At 31.5% G+C, this 25,015-nt stretch overlaps 1 protein-coding gene across 3 annotated transcripts in view; it reads left to right on the forward strand.

Annotated features, from left to right (window-relative positions):
• CSMD3 (CUB and Sushi multiple domains 3) overlaps positions 1-25,015 on the forward strand; it is a 588,763-nt gene that overhangs the window by 235,503 nt on the left and 328,245 nt on the right. Inside the window, exons 7-9 of one of the 3 annotated variants that reach the window (XM_063173375.1) lie at positions 2,565-2,870; positions 14,398-14,475; positions 19,068-19,155. In XM_063173375.1, coding sequence (XP_063029445.1) covers positions 2,565-2,870; positions 14,398-14,475; positions 19,068-19,155 — 472 coding nt within the window. The remainder of the gene's footprint in view (positions 1-2,564; positions 2,871-14,397; positions 14,476-19,067; positions 19,156-25,015) is intronic. The other 2 variants (XM_063173384.1, XM_063173392.1) reach the window with 2 other exon arrangements.

Below are 25,015 nucleotides of genomic sequence, written 5' to 3' on the forward strand. Positions count from 1 at the left end.
AAGTAAAATAATAAAGGAGTATTTCTTTATCCCATAGAAAAATGTAGTTTTTAAAATAATCTCCTTGACAAACTGAAATGTCAGATGTGATTGCAGAAGATTGAAGTGGAGAGTATATTAAAATGTCCTTGCAACAAATGTGATTCAGTTGGTCTAAGACTGTTTTTATAAAATAAATGCACCAAACTTCATACTTTTGCAGATTACTGTTTGTGGAAAACATTGATTGATCTACCCTGTGCAGTAGCTGATACTTACAAGATTGTTTATACATAACATTAATTTTCTCTCAAAATCTTCCATGTAAATCAAGCCATATTGTTTAACTTCACTCATCATCTGCATGAGTTCTTCAGTGTAAATGGAAGTGGAAGCCTAAAAACTTTCTGTTTGAAAATTGTCTCTGTATCAAAGCAGTACTTTCTAGTGTGTAAGCTTTGTAGCTTTAAGTAAGTTTAATTTTTCTTGCGGTTTTCTTTTGAGATAAACTTTCTTTTAAGTTGTTCTCATTTAAAGTGCTGTGCCTATTTAAATAAATAGGATAGATCATGCCATTTGATGGAGATTTTGAATATAGTTTTGCTTTGACCATGATATTGGAAGCAGGTGAATGCCTGTTCTTGTACATTTGCATGCATGATAAAGATATATTCATATAGATTTTTTTTAATAGCAGTGGTTATGTAACATACATTAAGTTTTCTTTGTTTTAAACAACATTTTTCTGTTCCACAATACCTCTTGGCCATGCATTTGTATTTTCTGTGTTTTAAACTTGGTACCAATCTGTCAAAATTTATTGTACACTGAATCGTAAGTAGTCCAGACTTTTGATATTGTGCATATGGTGACAATTTTCTTCTTTTATTATGAAATAAAGAATAAAACATGTCTAGATTTATTTTAGTTACTTAAGCCACTGTAATTGTAGGACAGTAAATGGTTTTTGGTTCGGTCTCTGACAACCTGGAGTCTTACATGGTGCTTCTAAGGTTTTTTAGTTTTGCAGGGGAAACCACCACTATGATTTAGAGGTGCTATACTACAGAACAGTTGTTAAGACATTAAATATCAGATAGCAAAAATAATATGCACCCACATCAACTTCATTTGTTGTCTTGATAAAGCTAACATATCCTCTTATCTTAGTATTTTAATAGTTTGATAAAATAAACCATTTTAGCCTAAAATTTCTGCAGTAAACAAAAGAGACTTTATTAGCAAGAGTGTTTCTGATATGAGTATCTCTTCCATTATTTTAGACAGAAAACTTGAGAATTCTATCAAGAGATCTGATATACCTTGCGCCTTAAATTTACTATATAATGCTTAATTTCTCTGGGAATCATATTTCCATTTTCTAGTGGACAGATTTTCCTAATAGTGTGAAAACTTTTGTTGCTTTCCATCTTGACATCACCCACTACATTTAAAAGACAAGTCTCAAAGTATGAGAGGAGAGCACAGAACAAAAAAGAGAAATGTGGAATATTATTGTTTGAATGACTGTTCAAGCACCCCTAATTATTATGATGGAATAAAAAAGCCATGTTTTAAAGATATTAGTAAAACATAGTACAGTTCATGCTACATCAGCTTTGTTTATGCAATTTTTTATGGTGAATTTTGTTATTCATTGTTCAGTCATTTATTTGTTCCAGTCAAGATGGAGTTTCTACTGTGTTAAGATGTTCTAAATGCTCACAGGTGAGAGACTTGGCTTCCAAACATTTGCAACCAAATGTGGGGGATGGGGAAGGATGAAATTGTTAATAAAATATTGAAAAAATTGCTATGTATTTTAAATACTAGAGAAATTAAAAGTACTAACAATGTTTTCACAAGTAGGACATTTTTCTTAGCTTATCAAACATTTTGTGTGTGAAGATTTTTAGTAAAATAATTTAGTTTATTACAGAAATCAGAGAGCAAAAAGAAAATTACATATGAAACCTTTTTACAATCTTAAATACAAATAACAATGCTGAAAAGTTTTTTTTAAATGGGTACCTCTCATTATTCCTCTACACTTGGCTTCGTGTCAAGTCTAAATTGGCTTTTAGAGCCCTGTCAAGCTTTGATGAAGAGAATCAGCATATCTAGCAGCCTTATTAGTAGCTGGATTAGTAGCTTATGGCAGCTTTTTCTGCTGCTTAGGTTACTACATAATGCTGCATTTCACTGCTCAATGGGATGGTTACCACTTTTCAAAGTGTGGGGCCCCTGTCAATAGTTTAGCTGTATATTTTGATCTAGCCATACTGGTTCAGGATTGAACATGCAGGGGTGGAAATTATGTGTTGTCATTATGACTGGTAAAAAAATTTAAGTTCTGAGGACATTTAAAACTTGACATGTATTATCACCATTATTACAAAATGTTCACTAGCATTGAACAATGCTTTGATTGCTTCAAATTTTTAAATAAAGCCTATTGACTTTCCTCTTTTCATGTCAGTTGTCTTTACTATGTTAAACAGAGGGAAACTTAATCTTTTAGATTTATCAAGAAAACACAATTCAAAAGAAAAAGTTAGCATCCAGTACTACTGTGTGTCCCACAGGTTCTACTTTCATCAAAGCTGCCTCCACTGGTGAGTTAGAGGAGCATATTGCAGCCACTACTGGTGCCATTACTGTTGCTAGCACATCTGCTGATGTTGCTGTATCCAGTGCAGTGACCACCTGTAGACAATCTGCCGAAGAACAACGAGTACAAGCTATGAAAATAAGAAAATCAGTTCTGGAGTTGGCCACTTGCAAGGAAACACTCTCTCTTCATCAAGCAAACTTACAAAGCACAAGACGACGACCAAGAAATGCTGAGCAGATAGAAAGAACTAAAGAACTTGCAGTTGTTACTCATAGAGGTATTGGATATTATTTTACTTGTGCCCATGTAGTTATGAAAGAATATTTTGTATTAATTAAAAAATGAAAGTTCAGGTATCCATTTAGGAAATGTAATTGAACCAAATGGGAAAGGGATTAAATCTGTCTAACTTTGAGTTCTAGGAGGGCAGTCAGATAGAAAAATGAAATTAGTAATAATATTGTCTTGGTTATTTAATTTTATTTGATTTATAAAAAGACAAAATGTACATATACGGAATTGTCTTTTGATGTGACCATAGCTTGCATCATTATATTTCACAATGAAGCCTAGTGTAAGAGATATTTTATGAAAGTTTAGAGAATTCAGATTAGACTATTAATCTATTCTGCATATGGGATTAGATATAATTAACCATAGAATTAAGAATGTACTTTATAAATATCTGCTGTTCTAAACTAATAGGTGATGCAGTTGTATTCATCTCCCATCTGTTTAAATCTTCAGCAAAATTTTGTTTCTTAAAACATCTGTACATATTCATTCTATCAAACATGAAATCAATGATCAAAGCAACATTTAGAACACCAGGATATTCAGCAAATATCAAAGTGTTAAAACTAAAGATCTCATATATTCTTATATTGAGATCATCTAATCTGCATGCTAAAGTATTCATATTGAACAATATTTGGAGGATAAAACTAGCATTGTTTGCTGTGTTAAAAGTAAATGTCTATATCTGAAACATAAGACTCATAAAAAGAAACGGTGGAATGTATTAATTTAACCAGCAGATATTCAGAAAAAAATTGCATGTGGTGTGTTTGTAAACATGCACAGCTTCAGGAAAGGATCGGCTTAATTTTGCAGGCTAATGTTGTTGAATACAATTTATTTTACATTTTGAATTTTTGCTATGAGCTTCATGTTAATCAATTGTACATGAAAAATTTATAAATTTATAGAAACAAACATATTGATAAGAAGCACATTTTGTAGCCCAAGCAATTTGTAGAAGTCTTATTGTATGATTGATATTTTGTAAGGACAGTTTCATTTGGAATCTGTTGTCTTACTGGATAGTCACCTAATGTAACACCTAACTTTTACTGACACCTTTTGAAACAGGAGAGCTCAAGTTCTTCAGAATTTTAAAATATATAATTAAATAGAATAAATGAAAAACAAACACTGTCTTTGCTTTGCATATAAAATAGAAATCATTAAATAGGCGTTTATGTTTCATCTGTATTAATTTCAGTGGAGATCTGAAGTATTTTCTGGTTATTGACTGATATAAATTAATCAAAATTTTGGTTTGTACTAGTTGTGTGGCTGTGCACTCTCTTCACATCTCTGGACAAATTGAAAAAAAGCAGGCTTATTTTCAGCTATGAGGGAGTATAAGAGGATCTGTAATAATATCTTCTAATCTAAAGATTTAAGAATGTACTACTCTGGCAGTTAAATATGGCAGTAATTGTGATACATATATAGTTTTTTCCCATTTCCTCTTTGGAGTTGTTACAGTGCAGTGTGCACTCCACCGTTTTCTCAGCGTTCCTTTCTTCTGTGACTTATTCCTTAGTACAAAATACAGGTACAGCATGTAATTCTAAATTATTTTATTAAAAAAAAATGCTAAACATTAGATTATAAAAAAAGGAGAATAATTTAGACATCAAGATACTACTAAGATAATGTTAGGATGCTAATTTTTCACATATTAAAATAGTCCTACAAGTACTAAAAGGCATGACCACCCCCATAAAACTGAAATCAGACTTGTGTAGACCTTAGTGGAGAAGAAGGGCCACATCTAGTTCCATGTGCATTTTATTCCCTCATGCAACACTGAAAGTCTTGGTTTTGCTAGCACTCATTATACAAAACTTTTAAACTTTTTACTGTGTCTGTTACTCATGGAACAGTATATGTATGCATGCTATTAAAGGATATTCCTATACTGAGTGAAAATTTACCATTTTTACTCAGTAAACACCAATATTTGATAACAGCCATTAAAACATATCAAATGACCTTGAATAAATAACCTATAATTTTCTTTCATGAAATATTCCCTACTAAAAAGACACAGACATATTCTGAAGGAATTTTTGTGAATGTAAGATAGCTGTTAATTGACTTGAAGGATTTTTATCACAGAAGGGTGTTCCAGAGGTATTTCTGTAGAATTTCCTATAGGTTATTATTGAAGTATTTTAACCTCTCTTTGACAACACATTATGCACAGAAGTTTAAAAACTCTGCACATTAAATAACTGGGGAATTAAGAATTACTACTTAAAAATTTTATATTGATAACTTAAAAAATTACTCCTCTATTTAATATCTATTAAAAATTACTTTTTCCTTTGGAAATTTTTTTGCCGTTTTTAATTTAGGAATTTCACTCCCAAGTTATGCAAATTAATTCATAATTGAGAAGACAAAATTTAATATCCTAAATATAGTTACTAAAGCTTACTATATGAAGGTGTGAATATTTGAAATTGTAAAAATTTATTGTATGTATAGAGCTAACTGCAGATTTTTTGAGAATATTACTAGGAAGACTCAAATAGTGCAGGTTTATGATACATTTTCATAGATGCGAAATCATAACTGCAGAAAAAGAGTAGCACTATTGACCTTCCATGGGACTGTTCTGTGTTCTTATTGTCTGTTTATTCTGAAACACTTTATTCAAAGTGTTTCAGAATAAACAGACAATAAGAATACTCTCTTGTTTTGTAAAAATTTTTTGGAAGTTTATGCATGAACAAGATATATAGAGAGAACTAGAGGTTTATATATTCCAAAATTTCAACTGCTAGCTGCAAATTGCTGTACTATATATATATCCTGGATCTCAATAATAATTTAAATTATGTCAAAAGCTGACTGATTATTATCTTCTCTAAGCTTATTAGCTGGAAAAAGGAACTTTAGGTGCATTTGGTGAAATACTTTCCTTAAAGTTAGGGAAGTACAAGCATTATTTTTTAAGGCAGTACTGAGATCTCTTGAGGAATATTGTACATTATTATAGTTTCCTCATCAACAAGAACTCATACTGAATCAGATAAAGAAGGGTTATATAATTGTGTTACATTTTCCTGATCATCTCTCCTTACAAAACAAAATGTAAGATAGGATGAAAGCATAAATTTTGAAGTGAATGTCAGTATGTAGAGAACTTATGTAAGGACAAGATAGCATGCAATATATTAATATTTTTATTAAGGAGATGACTCAGAAGAGTTCATTTTATTGGAACACTGAAACCTTGTAGAAGGAGGAAGTAGATGAAGGATGAGAAGCTTACTTTGAAGATGCACCTTGACAGGCCAATGAAAAATATATTTAGATAGAATAGCTGGTAGTGAAAAACAGCACCTTTTGGATCTTTAGTTGTAATGAAACCAAGTGGTTAAACTCAGGAAAGTTTGTGTCCTGAAATCAGAATAAGGGTGTAGAAAAAGGAGATCCCTAACCCCTTTCATTCAGTTAAACCTAGGAACTTCAAATGCTGAGATTTAGTAGAAATTCTTTTGATGCTACAATCACAGTTTCTAATATGATCTGTATTTCTCAGATGTGAAAATAAGAAGACAATGAGACATGATAGAAATATGATATTTCCAAGTGATTTTTTGTTTGTTTGGGGTTTTGTTTCATTTAATTTTGCTTTTGGTTTTTGGGTTTTGTTCCCTCTTTAAGTATTTAAGAATTGTTGGCTTCATCATGAGTAAAGTAATAGAGGATAATCTGACATATTTTTGTTTTCTCTGATTTTTATTTCACATGGTGAATCCAATTTTAGTAATGCTTTTAGTCCTATTGTTCTATAGTTTGTATCAACTACATACTTTACTTATTAAGGTTTTAGAATTTTTATTTGTGTATATGCATACATCAGGAGAGATCTTTTAGAACATTTTCTTGTGAGAGCTTATATAGCATACTTTTACTGTCAAAAGATATGTTAAGAGACATATGGCCAGATGTTAAAAGGCATTTGTACAGTGTTCTTAACAATATGACTTAAATTTTGGTCAGTCCTGAAGAGGTCAGGCAGTTGAGTATCGATTGTTGTTGGTCCGTTCAAACTATCCTATCATTTGTATTCTATTCTATTCTATTCTATTCTATTCTATTCTATTCTATTCTATTCTATTCTATTCTATTCTATTCTATTCTATTCTATTCTATTCTCAACATTCATTTTATTGCAGAAATAAACATACATCATAATTAAATGCCCCTGAGAAACAAATGAGTACCAGGTCCAAACAATGAAAAACACCTCTAGTACTGTTTGTAAGTCATAAATTAAATTTAGGAAAAATAAACAGTTGCAAAAAGAGGCATAGTAGTTGGAGGAAAAAATTGCTTAGCAGACTCAGGTTCAAATAGTGCCAGGAAGTCTTAATAGATGACTGTAGTCATTATCTAGCAGTTCACAAGTGTTTCTTTGCTTTCCTTATGAAAACAATTTCAAGTGAACTCTGGATTCCAAAAAAATTTATGACTCTAAATTTCTCTTTTTAAAGAGAAGAAATGTCTCTATGCATTTGTAAATTTTTAACCATATATTCTCAGTTTGAGGAAATGTATATGTTTTGATGATTCAACTTAACTATTTTTTTACAAAATTTTATAATTCTCTGGATATCTCCATTCTCTACTTTCTCTCTGTTTTTTATTACTTTCTTGTAAACCTTTATAATTTTTCTGTCCTTTCCCCATTCTTCTACAAGAGTACTTGCCTTATGCTTTTTGATGTCTGTCTTTATTTAGTATCTTAGAAATGGCCAGGAAAAAATGAATCAGGGAGAAAAAATCTTGCTACTGGGTGTTCCCTATTAAACCAGCGTTTCTTTTTCCTCCTGCCTTACAGGAGAATTTATGATGGTAGAAGGCAAGAAGATTTTAAGATTTGTTACAGGAAATTATATCATATGCCAATTAAACTTTTGAGGAAAAAAAAAAGGATGTTATGAGAGATTTTTTTTTTTTTTTTAAGATTCTGATAAAAGTGTATGATAGATCATTACTTTGGGATTATTCAATATAAAATTTCTAAGGATTTGTTAGAAAATATGTATTCACATATCCTATTTTTTTGAGGTCTACTTAAAAGCAGGAAGAAGAAAGGAGGAGTAAAGATGGAGAGGTTTTTTTGAAGAGTTCATTAATATTTTTAAGTCTAGTAGATAATCAATCTGCGCATGTCCTCAGGGATTTTTGGTTTCTTTGTTTTTGTTAGTAAAACCCAGAACTATAAAGAAGGGAATCTGAAGAAAGTAAATGTATTAAGCAGTAAAATTTCTAAGATTATTTGTATATAAAATGATTTGTGTATAAGAAGTTTTCTTCTTAGAATATTTTAAAAGTTTCAAGAAATGAGCATAACACATATGTAATCTAGCACTCAAACATTTAATCAGTGAATTACACTTGTTTAATATTTCATTATTCTTTTGGAAATACCTATTTGATACGTGCACCAAATCCACAGATATATTCTGTTTTGTGGATGAGCTCTATAATGGATGGTTTGTTAAGGTCAAGGTTTTTATTAGACAAAAAGTGATAATACCCTAAAATTCTTGATATGTTCCACTTGGAAAGAGGAAAGAGATAATTTTCTTCATCCAACAGTCAGGTCTGGAGTGCTTAGAAGGAAGAAAGAGAAAAAAAGAAAGTCAGTAATACAGATTTTAATAAATGAGTTGTGGTAATGTTTTAATTGAATTATTGTATTTTATTCTTCTAATCAATTTTCTTCTCAGATCTAATTTTACCTATTCATGTTTTTTGCTTGTCCTGCAGTTCTTAATTGTTTTCTCATTACACTATCAACGTTTGCTTCTATATTTGATATTTGTCTGATGCATTGTGTCATTACTTTCCCTTGGTATTTCAGTTTTTCTTCTTTTGACCACAAACTGCTGGTATAAATCAGACTTATTTTAGTTACAATATTTTAAGAAAATTGTGAAATTATAATTTAATATTAAAAACCACATATTAAATGTATTTCCTTCCTTTTAATATTTTTTTCAAATTAGAGAAATTTTATATACTTATAGAACATAGTAGAAAAACTGCAATTTTGATCATTTAAAATTAGTAATACAGTGCAATAATTCAGTGTAATAATGCAATAGTTGCAGTAATTTGAAATAAAAATCTTCTGCACAATTTGATTTTACCAGGTTACTTTAGAGTTTAAAGCATAGAGGGATGTGGGAAAATGGGTGGAGGGGGTGGGTAGTAAATAAAAAACGAAGATCAGCATATGTACAATGTCAAAAATTTATTATTAGGAAAAGTGGGTGTTTCACCACTTGATTTCCTTTTCATCTTCTGTATGGGTCTTCAAATTAAGAAATTGTTAGCCTATGCAGTTCCTGCTATACTACAAAAACTGATGAAAATTCATGTTCTCTCATGCTGACTTTCAAGGTGCAGAAAGTTTCTAGAAGTTAGTGCTACATTAGTTGGTGTGTAGGGTTACAGTGATGTTTATTTGGGTAATCAATAGGTTTAGAGATTCTTTTAGTGGTGATCTCTAAGATACCTGGAGATTTAACTCTTGCATTGTTAGAATTTGGAAATTATGGATAGTTATGAGTAGTATGAGTAGAGAATATGATGCAAATGCAAAAAAATAAGGTAACTGACCTTTTTATGAGTAGTGAGTAGTAAGTTCAGTGCATTTAGGCAGCAGATGTACTTCTAGAGGAAGTACAATGAATTAGACATGTGCCAGAGGTGAACTGGAAGTATCATGCATGATGTATTTGGTATATGTGCATATGCACAGCCAATGCTGGAAGTCCAAAGTATACAATACTCTTGTGTCTGTCACTAGAAATTGCGTTTGTGAGTAACATCTGCCATCACCACATATTGAAGATTTTGAATAATTAATGAATTACTGGTTCTGCACAAGTCAAAATCACTTCTACACTGTATTCCAAACAATTTTTTTCTGCTTCTTCAGAAGGCAGTTGAAAATTTAATTCCTCTTTATTTCTCAGATAACCTAACCCCAGGTTTTCCTGTAGTATTATGCTTTTGCATATGCATATTTAAGTAGGGCTGTATATACAATCTTGGAATAATGGCTTTGATGTTATTATATGGTTTTCCATGCCCGTTAGCTGAGTGATAGTGAATATAAAATAAGAGTAGTTCTGGAGAGAGAAAGAGCTGTTTCCATTGCTCTGTATAGTTGAAATAATGCAACCTGAGTGCATGCTTTGCATAGAACAGTGGTGTTTTAGTACTCAGGATTTGAAATATTGTTTATATTTGATTTAAAAATTTACAAAATATAGAAAGGACAAGCTGGATCCTTCTGCTACATAAATGCTATTGCACAACCAAAACAAAGATGTGAATTTGTCAGTTGACAGTGTTTTAAACAAATGTCCTTGACGTGGCTGTATTACCCTGATGCTTCCATATTGTACAAGCAAATTTTCCTTCTTGAATTTTTTTCTTATTTGGCCCTCAAGACACACTTTTTCAATGAAGTTGGAACTGGGTCAGCTGAACAATCTTAATTCAAAATGAATTTTGTTTCTAGTGCTTGACAGCTTGCTGTACTTTAGGTTGTTATTATAATTTTACCTCTAAGTGGGTTTTTTATGATATATGTGCTTAAAACTTCTTTACTTGAGGCCCTTTTTTAATGTAATGCCTATCCTGAAGTATTAAATGCTGGAATTGTCACTCAGTCCTTTCTTACAAGTGTTTGTATGTAGCATGCCTGCATATATTGCATACATGCACATAAGACTTTGGAAAAATATACATAATTACACAGCCTTTATATTAAAGAAAAGGAAAAAGACAATATTTTAGTCTTTATGTGTGCCTAAAATTTTGCCGTTAAGTATTAGAGTCTTCATTACCTTACATGAGAGACCATTTTGGTCCAAAGCTTCAAGAAAATATTTCTGAATACCTTTCACTTTTTATTGGCTGCTTGAAAAGTGTGCATGTCTCTGGTGTGCCTATTGACTGAATATTAGCTTACACATATGTAATGAAAAAATTCTTACTTTTATTACTGGGACTTCTCTCCTTAATAAAGCATTCAGATCCATCTTCCTTTACAGAAAATATTGCACCTTCTAACTTTAGAAAAAGTTACAGAGAAAGAGTGAGAAGGAGAGAAAGGTGGAGCTGTTCAGTCTGAAGAAGTAAGGGCTATGTGGGGACTTAGGAGCACCTTTATTTTTCATAAAGAGGACCTTCAAGAGAGCTCTAGCGGGAGTTTTTACATAGGCAGGTAGTGATAGGATGAGGGGAGTTGGCTTTAAGGTCAAGGAGGGTAGGTTTAGATTAGATATTAAGTTCTTTACCTTGAGGGTGGTGAGGTGCTAGGACAGGCACTTGGTATTAGATGATCCTTAGTTCCTTTCCAATCCAAACCATTCTATAATGCTATAATAATAATTATGTATTTGTATTAAAGTGACTTGAACTAGGAAAAAAGTATGAGCTTGAGCAGAAATCCCAAGGTGGATGCCTAAATTATTTTCAGGGTTTTGACATAATCTCTGATTTGATTTCACAGAGTTCTGATGCTACTCTTTATGCTTCATCCAGTCATGTGATCAAAAATAGATTTAGGATTGTGAGAGATTTATTCACATAGGAGATGTGCACCAGTGTTCCTTCTTCTTCAAAAATAAACAATATTAATAAACAAACCTGCTGTTTTCATAAATTTGAAACCAACCAACCAGCCTAGAAGCCCTATGTATTTAAAGTATCATTAAAAGAAAAATTAAGTCTCTCCTTGTATTATAACACTGGAAAGATGGTATGTCATATAGGTTTTTATAAATTTAGATTATTTTTAGGATATACTTTTGTCTTATCACTACCTTCCTATTATATTTGCATGTCTCCACAGGAGTATCCTACTTTGTTGGTGTAATTCATTTTCTTGGCTCTTGGCTGTGCAAATATATGAGAACATACTAATCTGACTGTATTTAAATATTTGTACTGTTGTTACTTCTGAACACTTTTTCTTGAGCTAAATGGGCATATAAACTCATTTTATGCAAAAATAGGTATTTAAAGACCAGATTAACTGATCTCTTAAAGTGTCTGTTTTTCTTTGTGGATGGGCTTATATGTGTACAACTACACAGTTTGTCGTCATTAATCCATCCTCTGAGAATTTTGAAAAGTGAAATCCACTTTCAATACTTACTGTCATGTGTTTGACATGCAAAAGAATCCTTATTTTGCCAAGTATGAAATAATCTATTTATTGGGTAGGAGATTTTTTTGTGATGGTGGGGTTATTTTTATGTATGTTCATGCATTTGCAGCCAACACATAGTTTAGAATCAGCATGTTTGCCATATAAATTTCTATAACTACTCCTTCACATTGTATTCAGACACTACTGTTCAGTAAATCAACATAAAAACCCCAATTAAGAGTAAAATTCTTCCCTTGTAAACATGCTTTAAAGAACTGGAATTTCTTGCTTTCCTAGTGGTATTTAATAGTCTTGGCAAACTGATTTTTTGAATCAATCAAAAAAACTTTGATTGATTTCACTGTGGTCACCAAGACACTCTTAACTATTTGCAGTTCACCTTAGATCTTGTGAACTCTTTTGTGTACATAAACTAGGGATATGCCATCTACATACTTCAGAACAAGTAGAAAAAATGAAAAAAAGAAATGCAGGACAGTCTTCCTTTTTTAGTGTGTTGTTTTGATGACTTCTGAAAATAAAAGAGAAACATATCTTTAATAAAAACATTTAAACTCATTCCAGCATCTGAGATCATATATTCAGGACCACTCCCATCTTGCTTAGGTGCTGGAAGAATAACTAAGCCTATTCTGATTTATGAGGAGTTATTTTAAACCGATCCTTGCAGAAAGCCAAAAGAGAGTTAGAGCTATGGTCCAACATTCCTATTTACATAGAAATAACATTTTAGAAAGCTCAGACCATGATGAGAGAACGTTGCTGTTATTTCAGTATTTCTCTGTAGTATGAAAGTAGAGTTCTTCAGTCTATGATTTCCCCTGAGGACAGAATTGCTTATGGACTTCAAGTAATTTGGAGAGCAGGAGGGTCTTCTCCTATTAAGAGTAAAAAATTCCAAAATCGAGTACTTTGTGTTAACACATGTTTTTCTTCTGCAAGTAATGTACTCCCCAGAGCCATTATCAATGTTTATATGTGACATTATAACACACAAGTAAATTTGCATTTTGCCTTTTGAGATATTATTGTTTCTGTATTTATAAGAAAATTTGATCTCTTCAATCAAAGGTATTAAAATATTTATTAACGCATCCTCTACCTATCCTATAAATTGTCTTTCCTAGTAGAATGCTCTTTCCTCTGAATCCTGTTCTTCTGTGCTTAGTAATGATACTTTTATTCATAAAAAGATATCAATAATATTTTGCTACTGTGGTATTTATACCTAAGGTAAAGGTTCTTTGACTATCCATTGATTTCCTCTAAGAAGTAATGGGTATAAAAAATTATTTGATGAAGTACAGTGTATCTACTTAGGCTAAGTTCTCCTAGATGCAGCTCCTTTAATTTCTGCTGTCTTCATCAGCAGAATTGCTTGTAGCAAAGATAAAACATATTCTATATAGTTTTAAAAAAATATATAGCGGCTATAAAGCCACTTAAGTATATTGTACATAAAGTAAACTTAGAATTTAAAATTTTTAAGCAGGTCCATTTTAATTTCTAAGTCACTGCTTACAGGCCAAGACTATTAGAGATGAGGCACTTAGTTTAATGACTGAAAAGGAAAGTTTCTTGTAGAGTATTTGCTTATTCTTGATTAACTTTTTTAAAATATGTTAAGTTTTGGGTTTATTCTCTTTTTATTAGTTGTTTTCTTTCAAAGATATGTTGAGGCCTCAAGGTTTGCCTGGACTAATTGTTTATATCATAAAGCCAGCCCACAAGAAGGACTTTGACAAAAACATATGAGCTCTGGGCTTAATGGAGAGGTGGGAGACAGCTATCTACCATATCATATTTTGCAAAAAACAATTTTCAAGCTAGAAAGAAGACCAGCTGCAGAACCAACAGCAGAATACTATATTGTATTTTATTTTCTACATTCAAATACCTTTTTTCTTCCTTTGTCTTTTTTTTTTTTCTCACCACAGAAGAAACAGCTATTTTTAGAGCAAACATAATTTTAATTCTTTTAATTTTCCAAGTTCCATAAATGCGTGACAATGTTTTACACAATTATGTGGTGCATAATAAGCACTTCTAGCCCTATTTTTTTTTTTATTATTTATGCAGGAGAAAAAATATGTTGCAAATACCATTTCTTTCCTTTGTCAGGTATGCAAACTTGTCTAAATTTTTTTTTTGGTACATTATTTCACACCAAATGTGCAAAATCTGAACTTGTGAGGTAGCCAGTACTCAAATTTGTATATACTTCCATGATAAAATTTGTCAAATGAAATATTTTAGATTGTATTGCCTGATACATGTTTTTGTTTTTGTTTTTAACTAGTGAAAAAGGCCATAGATTTTAAATCTAGAGGATTTAAATTGTTTCCAGGGAAAGACAACAGCAACAAGTTTTCTATCTGTGAGTGTACTCCTTTTTGTTACTTTTTTCTAGTGCAAGAGTGAAGTTTGTGGTGTGCTGTTTGTGTGTAATTATTTATGTATTCTGATAATAGAACTGGTTTCTCCAGTCTGCATGGTGGATTTTTAAGTTTGGTTCTACACCAAAGACAGCCTTTCTATAAATCTGGCATTGTATAGACATGTTATCTTGTCAAAAATTTTGCAGTAAATTTACAGTATTTGAAAGGAAACAAATATTCAGCCTTCTAGGTGTCAGCTCTAAATTTAGCTCTGAGTAAGAGATCAGTTTTTTTAATTGAACATTAGAAGTAACATCAAATGCTGTGCAAACTATGGCATATCCTCATTTACAAGTGCACAACCACATATAAGGTCACTAAGTTTGCACATGTAAGGTCATTAAGTTTGACATTTTAACTGATTAACTAGGTGTAGCTTTAAAAATTCTGGAGATGCTTGGTGCCTTCAATTTTAATTTCAGAAATTAGAAACTCAAAGTGCTTGACATCTCAGTGGACCAAGTCCTGATTAAATCACAAGGAGTCAGGCAACTTTCTAGCACAAATTAAACAGGTGTGTCTCTAAATGTATTGAAAGGATGCTTTTGAAAAAGAATGTGCCATTTTTATAGAGGCCTTTTTGGAATAGAACCACATTTTAAATATTTAAAAGTAAATAAAAAGGACTAAATGCTTAGCATATGTTGGATTATACTACATTTTGTTACTCTTCACAGGACTGAAAGGATTTGCTTTTGAAGCTCCCTAGGTTGGACATGTTTGAATTAATTATTTGTTTAAAGTATCTGTGATGAATTCAGTTTGTAGAACTTAGCAGTGTTAGCATATGTTTTTATTTTCAGTGCTAGATTTTAAACTGTCAAGGTATTGTTTTTTTAGACAAAGATATCTCCAAGTACCATGACCCTTTAGCATTCACCAAGTCAGAAAAATAAAGCAAAACACACTTCTGTTAAATATTTGTAATGTCATGCATTGCCATATTCAACTTCTCTGTAAACTGCATCACCTAAATAGTTCTGTAAGACGTTTCTGGTTTACTTGAAAACTTAGTATCAAGATATTTAAAAACAAATATTCTTTTTATACCTTTTGGGTGAATGGAAAACAAACTGATTATGCAGAAGGAGTAACAGTAAGATAATTGCAGTAGTGTTTATAAAGTACATCACTGAGGTCTCTGCCTAATGGCCCATATGTGATTCTGTAGTTATAAATAATATTACAACAATAATACAATGGATGATAAAATATATTATTTTGCACTAATCATTACATTTTCTGCTATATAAACTTTAAGAGGAATTCCATATTTATAATGAAATACCAGATACTCATGATATCCAAAGTTGATTGTTATGAAATTAGTGATGAAATTTATCAACGTATTATTGAAGGTCTTTAGATAATTTGTTTTCATATTCTATATGAAGCTGGAAACTTCTTTATATTTTTTGTTATTGATTATGCAGAATAGATTACATATATGAGTCAATAATAAGTGAAGGTGAAAACCTGGGTGATTTTGTACCTTTAGTGACCATAATCTTGTCATAAATAGATAACTAAGGTTTTATATTATAGTTTAGCATTTGATTCTCTAGTCACTTTGGTAGCTTAGAATATTGAAGAAATAGTATTTTGTAAGAAGTTTATGTATTTGGCTGTTGACAAGATAATTTTCTCAGTGTGCCCTCAGCTGGGTCTAGTGTGATAGTAGTACAATGACAGATAGGGTCCTTTGAGAAAAACAATAACCAACATTTAACTGTTAGTGAAAATAAGGATAAGTGAATATCTATTTTACATTATATCTCTTATTAGTAATGTCTTTAAAAATTTTTTTGTCTAGCATTCTCATCTGTATGTCCTTTCATCATTTTACACATTTTTTGGGTTTTATTTAATGTATCAGTTGTATAACATTCAATTGTAATGCACGGGTGATTTTCACAGAGTAAAGCCAGAAGATATTTCATATAATGATGCACTTTGAAACAAGTAGGCATCAGCTTCAGTTTAGAAGTGTTGACACTGACAAATGAATTAATTGGTGGATCTAATTCAATCTGGATTTGAACTGTGGATTTCTTGATACCAGTTTCATGACCAGATCATGAATGAATACATTTTCTAGATGCATTTAATTTACTACAGGAAACCCTTCAATTGCTTATTGTGCACAAGCATCTGAGGTGTAAAACAAAAGTATATAGACAGATATCTGTGGAATTACATAGGGCTGTAGACTGAAAAGTCAAGCATTATGTCTATCAATACAAAAATCCTAAACTGTGAAATTACTTTTCATTAGGCACTTTACAGAAACCAGAATGGCTTCAAGACTGTGTAAATGTATTTTGGAATTGGGATCAAATTAGAAATTAATATCTACCTATAAATTTTTTCTCTGTATTATTAGTGGAGTATATGTCTTTATTTTTTTAATTTAATTATTTCATAGATTTTCTTTAACATAATCCTTTATATTTTTGTTTATGAATACTGATAATTCCATATATTATCATTTCAAATTATATATTGTAGAATGTTTCTAGGAATAAAACTTTATCCAGAAAGTGTTGAAAACCAATAGGATTTTCAAGCTTCCATTTCTGGTAGAAATCAAAGTGTATAATAGTTCTTGTGTCTTGCAATCAGCAGAATATTCTTTTTATACGAATGTTTGCTCTATTACCTGTGTATGGGGAATAATTATGTACAAAAATAAAAGAATTATTTGAAATATTAAAATATGAACTATAATAAATAGAGATAATATTGTTGAAACACTATTTTTTACAGTAAAAATTTCTTCTGTATGCATTGATTTACAATGCATGGCCAAATGGCACTGTTATAATTTCTAGAATATTATCAGATATCATGAATAATTTTTAAATTATAGTTTGAATATATATTTAATGTCAGAAAAGTTTGAATGTCTTCTATTTATATGCAGGCTACTTTTGATGATTCTGAGGTTCTCACATCTCATAATGAAGCCTCCAATATTTCAAAGAGAGCATTACATTCTAAATGCTTATCCAGCAAGATGGCCTTGACTGCTTTCCATGCAGTCTCTGGAATGGTAGCTGTCACATATATATATTGATATATTTCAACACTAGCAGGAATTTGGGTTTCTCTATCTAATATGCTTTCATTACATGTACATCTATTGGAGGAGGAAAAGACTGAAATCTGAAACGAGGATGGAAGACTCCTCCTGCCCCAAAAGTCCCCTGAACACAGAAATGCAGAGATTGCCTTGCAGTGTTTTTAAAGCAACCTTTGACGTGTTACAGGTGTCTTGGGACAGAGGAGAGGCAATACTGTGGTTCCAGCTGACAAGCAGTGAGCTTGACAGGCTTTTTGAGCAGTGTGCTGTGTTGAGATGTTCTCTGCTTAAGCCTGTACCACATTTGCCTTTGGCCTTTGTCTTCCTCAGGGGTACCAAACCAATTCTTCCCTTTCTATGTGTGTAAGAAGACAAATTTCAAGGAAGAGAAACACCCAAGGATTCTGAATTATATTTCTCTTCATTAAAAGCTGAAAGTTAATGAACAGCCTTTAAAAGTATAGTTAGAATCTACTTTTTTTTTTTTTTATTTAATCCAACAGTGTGGTTACCCTAATTATATGCAAACCTTTTCTTTAAAGGGAAGTAAAATTCTGATACTGCAAATCCATTGGGCTGGTTCACCAGCAATAAAGATCAATAAAGGTTAAAATATTTCCCTGCTTAATATAAATTACTTGGCCTCATGTCAACTTTTTTTTTTTTAATATTTTTCTGTCAAGCCATGAATTTATCAAGTAATATCAGACCAGCATTCTTTGCTAATTTTCCACTTTTGTGAATAGGTGGTTGAATATGCTGAGATATGATTGGATTGTTATATACAAATTTCTGGAAAAATACAGAGAATGGTTCACAGGAAGTTTCTGTCTGGAGATCCATTTTAGTTTATAGTAAGATAAATAGATAAATGTATGCAAATCAAACTGGCACTTTGAGTTTACCTTCAGATCAACATATTTTGGGTATATATCCATTTTCAATACTGATTAAGGACAATTCTCTCAGCAGGAGTTTACGCACTCAAGTTTTATTACAATTCAAGGAGAAAATGTCAGCTCTTAGTGGAGATGACATTTATTAGCGTATGTTCAGAATAAAATCTCACAGCCCTAAACTTGATGAACATTCCTTTAAATGTTAATGTTTCTAAAAAAATAATAAATACATTTCCATATGGATTCAATAATATTGCAAACAAAAAGAAGCTGATTAATACATCTGATAAAAAAAACGTGTGGATTTTTCTTTGGAAAATAACCCAGAAAATACATACTTTGTTAATTATAGGGAGGACAAACTTATGTATAGAGTTGATATGGGTGATCATATTCTGTAGATAATCTGTTTTAAAAGACCTAAAAGGAAAAGGATATACTTTCATATTTGTTAATTGCTTGCCTCTGTATTTTCTAAAAACTTTGTTTCTTTAGGTATTTTTTGTTTATTTTATTTTGTTGTTGTTTTTTTTTGTTTCTTTTTTTCCAGTAAATGAGGGAGGTATTAAGCAGGCGTCCAATTTGTGTCCAGATCCTGGAGAACCAGAAAATGGAAAACGGATAGGCTCAGATTTTAGGTAAAATATAAGTTCTATTGTATCACTTCTCTAACACTGAACTTGGAAAATGAATATGTTGAAAATGTATTTGTGTTGCTGAGTACTTTTTCAAAACTGACCTTCTCAGTAAAAAGTGCACTATAATTCTGTATAAAATTATGTAATGCAATATAGCATATACCTAGTATGCTAATAGATAAAATACCTGCCCAGGAGAGATCATATATCTCTGAAAATCTGAAATAATTAGGATTGAAGGTAAGTTTAGGTTATTTTCTTATGTAAATACTGTGTAAGATTTATAAATATTGAGCATACATGTTTTACTAGAGGGTTTTGCAAAGGACAAAGTAAAACTGAGTACAACACAAGAAAAACAATAAAATCTCAGAGAGAAATTTCAGATCTTACAGAAATATTCATTCAGTCTAATAGAGAAATTACAGTCCCTACAGTATGTTTTCAGGAACCCAGAAATTCTAAATATGCAGATGTATTTCCTTAGTAGTCCTCACATTGGCCTAGAACTCTTAATACAGACCATTTTTTAATTATTTTTTCTTCAATTCAGAGCTATCTTTGAAATTCCTTATCTTGTAAGATAAAAAAGGCTTTCAATATTCTTTCAAAATATTCTCTTGTTTTATCAGTTAACTTGGCTCCGAATTCAGGTATCACCAGTGGTTGATGAGTAGAGACACACAAAATGAATTTTTAAGAACGTTTTGGATTAATTTTAATCTCTTTTCTGAATTTCTGATTTTATCCTTTTCAATTGTTGAACATTTATTTAAAAGGGTTAGCATGCATATTATTTTATATTTGACATACAAAGACACTTCAGACTGTATAAAAAAAAACTATGTTCTTGTTTCACAGCATATGCTAATTTCACATTATGTTTACAAAACATGAAACACCTTAATGATGAAAGAAAAAAAGAAAGAAGTAGAAGGCTGATAATTTTAAAATTAATTGGTTTTGATACATTCAAGTTTGATTTCTATATATTTTGTATTGTGCATATCACACAGCACACTTCTAAGCATTTGAAGGGAACTCAGAGTAATCTGGATGTACAAAGATTTTACAAAATTATGATTTTTCATTCTTTTACATAACTTCTTGTTCCTTTTTGTGTGCGTGTTTTGTCTTTTCTCCTTGTAATCAAGGAGACACAGGACTGAAACACAGGACTGAAAACTGCTTCCTAAGTAAATATGCTAGCTAGCAAACAGTTATTAAAATTTCTTAATTTTTCATGTCTCCCTATTTCTATAGTTTTGAGAAAAGCAAAAGCTCAATGTGCATCTGAGAAAGCTTTATAACTAATTTTATAAAAATGCAATTTCTTGTGTTGGCTTTCAAAATAAAAAAGCATATATTTTCAGAGAAAAAAAAAGGCTGTATTTAACTATAACACTTTCTAGAATCATTACTTTGGATGATATTTTGTGTTTTAACCTCAAAAATATGGCTTGAGAGCAGCAGCATTTGACAGACAACCTGCCAGCTCTTTTCTAGTGTTCGCTCTGCAAGTGATCATGAAAAGACCTACTTACAGAAATTATTCTAGTTAAACTTATGTGAGGGCAGTACCTCGAAAAAGATATGATGATGATCATGCCCTCATCTTTCTTTTTAGAGCAAAATTTTAGGATTTCATTTAGCATTATTTTTAACTGTATACTGGGATGATGTATCAGGCTTTCCTATTTCAAATGCATTGATGAGAAAATGAAAGGAAAAGGCATTCAAATTACTGAACAATAGTATAAAAGATCTAAACTACCAGCATCAATGTCTTTTACAGTGTTTCTTTTCCCTAATGTCTCATTAATCTTGGTGACATTTTTTTATCTTAGAAGTCCCCCAATAATCTTTCTTAATTTATACTTGTAAAAAACAGCACTGGTGCATATTAGTAAAACATGAGCATTTAACTTGGATTGAAAACTTCATACATTGATAAAGCTATTACAGGACACAAAAGCAGACTAAAAATTTTCAACAGATTTAATAAAATGCCTGTAAACATTAACCTGGTTTCAATTCCTGACATTATGATAATGGTTGTTCAATTGCTTCATAAGCATCCAAAGTAAGAATGTTACAAATTATTGTTGTGTTACATGTACTTAAAAGCATCTAGTACCATGGAGAATAGTTTTCCTTCTGGCCTATACCTGGCTGATAGATAAATAACACACTTTCACCTTTTCCTTCATGAAGTCACTGTCTCTGTAATGAAGGAAATAGCTTTAATTTAGGCTTGACTCTTTCTTCCTTTCTGAAAAGAAAGTACAATTCCAATTGCAATGCCTTCATTTGAAAACATAGTATTTTGAAGGGTTTAGATCTATCTCTACTAACATCAATCAAAATTTGATTTCTGTACAATTTAATATATTATAGAGAAGAGCGTGCTCTTGTCACATCTCCTTAGCTTTCTTTAAATGTGAAGGTGTAGGTTTGGAAGCATTGTATTGCAGTTTTACTTCTTTTCTGATTAAAAACACTACCTGCTCTCAGCACATTAATTTCCTCTTACATGGTTCTTGCACAGATTTACAAAATCTCTAATGCAAACTCTTAGACAAGCTGGAGCCTTCCATGACATTATTTGGGGCCTGTAATTCCATGTTTATCCTTTTGGATATTTTTTCTAACATTAAAATTCCCCATAGCTGTATTTTGGGGTATTAAAGGCATTGTTTCTGATGCCAGATGCATATAAGGTTTTTGCATGTTGAAATAAAGTCAAGTAGACTTATAGCTGCCAGCTTTTCCTGTATTGAAAAAAAAAAAAATTCTACTTCAGAAAGAAAACTTCCCATCCATCCCTAGGAGTTTCTTAAAATTTCAGATACAATAGTGATTATTCAGCTAGAATTTACAATTTTACTTTACTTGTCAACCACTGCAATAAAATCTTTTTAAATCTAATAATAAGTCTTTCTCACGTGTCCAGTTTTAGAATGAATGCCGCTATGTAAAAATATAAGATGTAATAGATCAAAGAGATAAAAGTTTTCACATGGTTTTGTTTCTATTTTTCGTTATTTCTAGCGGAATAAACATATCCATATTCATATCCTGAATTATCCTTTAACAGGAGTTTTTTTATAAGGCATACATGTTCCTTCATCACCATCTCAAAGTTCTATCTTCATGGCATGAATCAACAAGCCCATCTCTATCCCTCTACCTCTGTAGTGTGGTCCCACTAGGATTTAAAGATTTAAAGAATTCTGATCAAACCTGTATCACAACAAAGCAGTAAAAACTGTTGGACAAAAATGCTGGTATAGTCTTAAAAATATACATTCTACTGACAGAAGGAAGAATATGAAGTTCATGATAAGGACATAACAAGTCCATGTAAGTCACCAAAAGGTTGAATTACAATATAGTTAATGATTATATCATCTTTCATTTTTTATAATAAATTAATTTGTAGTTCTTTTCTTTGGAAGAATGAAATTCAGCATTAATTGACTAGATTGACTAGAAGTTTCACATTTGATTTTTCTTAAATCTTCTCTGAATCACCTATCCTTCTCTGCAGATATGCAAGGTGAGCTTCTAGACTTGGAAACTTGAAGCCAAACATCCTAAAAATGAACCAAACTTGGTTTGCAGCTTGAGATATGAGTCTAGTTTATGGGGGATTTGTGCACCTATCACTTTTTAACTGTTAAGTGGATCCTTTGTCAAGAACAAGTGTCTGACAGTACAAGCTTTGCAAGAAAAGATTGCACTTTTTTTTTAAAGATGACTTGCTAATGACTTCCATAGTGTCAGGAAATTTAGTCATCAGTTTAGTTTTTTTCAGCACACAGAAAGGATTTTTCTTGGTCAGAAATTTGGAAGATTTAGATATTCTAACATTATATCATGGAATCCTAGCATTTTGCAGTAATATTTCCATGTACAAACTTATCTGTGAAAATGTTCCTATGGATGTTCTTGAGAGAGATGCTGTGACAGCTTAGGTCTCATACAGTGACTCAAAGACAACAGTAGAACTTATCTGTAGATTGCACATAAAAAAAGTATGGATCAGCAGTGTGTAGAAAGTTGCCAGGTTAAAAAAAAATCACTGTTCTTAATATTGAAAACTTACATGTCTTTACTTTCTTTTGCTGCCGACAGAAGAAAACATATATGTGTTGATCGTTTCTTTATGCTAGGATTAGAATATATGCTATTGCTAAATTAAAAATTTGATAGAGATGGACTTTAAGAACTGATTAATTATTTCTGGCTGTACATTTTCTTCTATGACTAAAAAGAGTGTCCTCTCTCAAATTTGTTCAGTTGCAGGCATAAAATCATGAAGATGGTTTTGATTCCTTGCATAATTGATTATTTTTCAATAATAAATTTAAAAACTTATCAAATAATGGAGAAGAAGAACCCAAAATGAGGCAGTTTGCCACAGAAATGCCAACTGTTACAATAATACTATTTAGTATAAACTTCACATGAAGTTCAAAATTTTAAACTTTCTCATCCTTTAGAGGTCCTATAGTTCATTTTGGACTCTTACTGCTTTTATTTTCTCCTGTTTAAAGAGAAATCACAAATTTGAGGCAAATGATGAAAATTTTAAAAACAGATACGAACTTAAAATTTTGTTCAGATTTGTATACTAACTCCCTTATTTGATACTTGTTTATACATTTTCCTAATAAAAATATATCCAAAGTTTGGGGTTTTATGAAAATGCAAACCTAATGGCAATCATCTTTTGTCTTATTAGAAACAGGAATTTGCAGATAAAGTTACTGAGAGACACTCAGGTCAAGCATTCATTTTTTGAGTTATGAACTGCTGTAGTGCATTATGTTATATAATGCAAAAGTTTTGCATTAATTCAGGACAAATGAAGCAGTTTATGTGAGTCATAGAAATATTGATTGGAAGGTCCTTCAGAAGGCATCCAGTCCATCCTCCTGCCCAATGCAGGACTAGTCAGATCAGCTCTGACTTTGTTTAGATAATCCTGAAAACTCCAAGGATTAAAGATTTAACAAGAGTTTGTGTATGCTGTTCCAGTTCTGCTCTCCTTTATTGAAGGAAATTTCTTGTAAAGTAAAATCTGAATCTTCCAAATTGTCCCTTGTATATTATCTGGCACATTTAGAAAAGTTTGGCTTCATTATCTTTGTAATGGATCCTGAAATTGTTATGGTCTGCTATTAGATAGTACCTTAGCTTTTTCTCTGTCAGACTAATTTGTCAGTGTCAGACCTTATGTTGATTTCCTAATGCTCAGATTATTACTGTCCACTAGCTGAATATGAAGAGATTGAATTCCTACTCTTTAAGAACAGCTGCCAAGCAGATTTTTCTTATATATCAATTCCGTGTGTGTTTTGTCAGCTCTCAAAGCCCACTGCTGTAAAAAGTACTCTCAGAAATGTTGTTGATGTTGAGCACTGAGATACTGAGCACTGCTACATCTACCACTGGGCTATGTAGCCAGTCATTTTGTCATAGAAGACAATCAAGTTGATCAAGCATGACTCAATTTTGGTAAATTTGTGTATGTGCTCTTGATTTCCCGTTCATGCTTTACCAGAGCACATGTTCTTTCCAGAGATCAATGTAAGATTCCTAGCATCTCCTTGCCCTTTGTAAAAGTTCATGTAATGTTAGCCTTTCGATGATCAGTCAGAACATCTCATTATGGTTTTTCGTAGATGATACCCACCTTGCACAGACTCAGGGAGATTTTTCAGCAGCCTTTGGTGAAAGATATCTGGCCACCTGGCCTTGAATACAGCTGCTTCCTTTATCCTGTTGTTTCCAAGTATTGGCTGTCCCTCTACTTCACAAATTATGTTATGATACCTAGGAGCACATCTGCTGT

Source organism: Melospiza melodia, chromosome 1, assembly GCF_035770615.1.
Source record: "Melospiza melodia melodia isolate bMelMel2 chromosome 1, bMelMel2.pri, whole genome shotgun sequence".
NCBI classification, from domain to species: Eukaryota; Metazoa; Chordata; class Aves; order Passeriformes; family Passerellidae; genus Melospiza; species Melospiza melodia.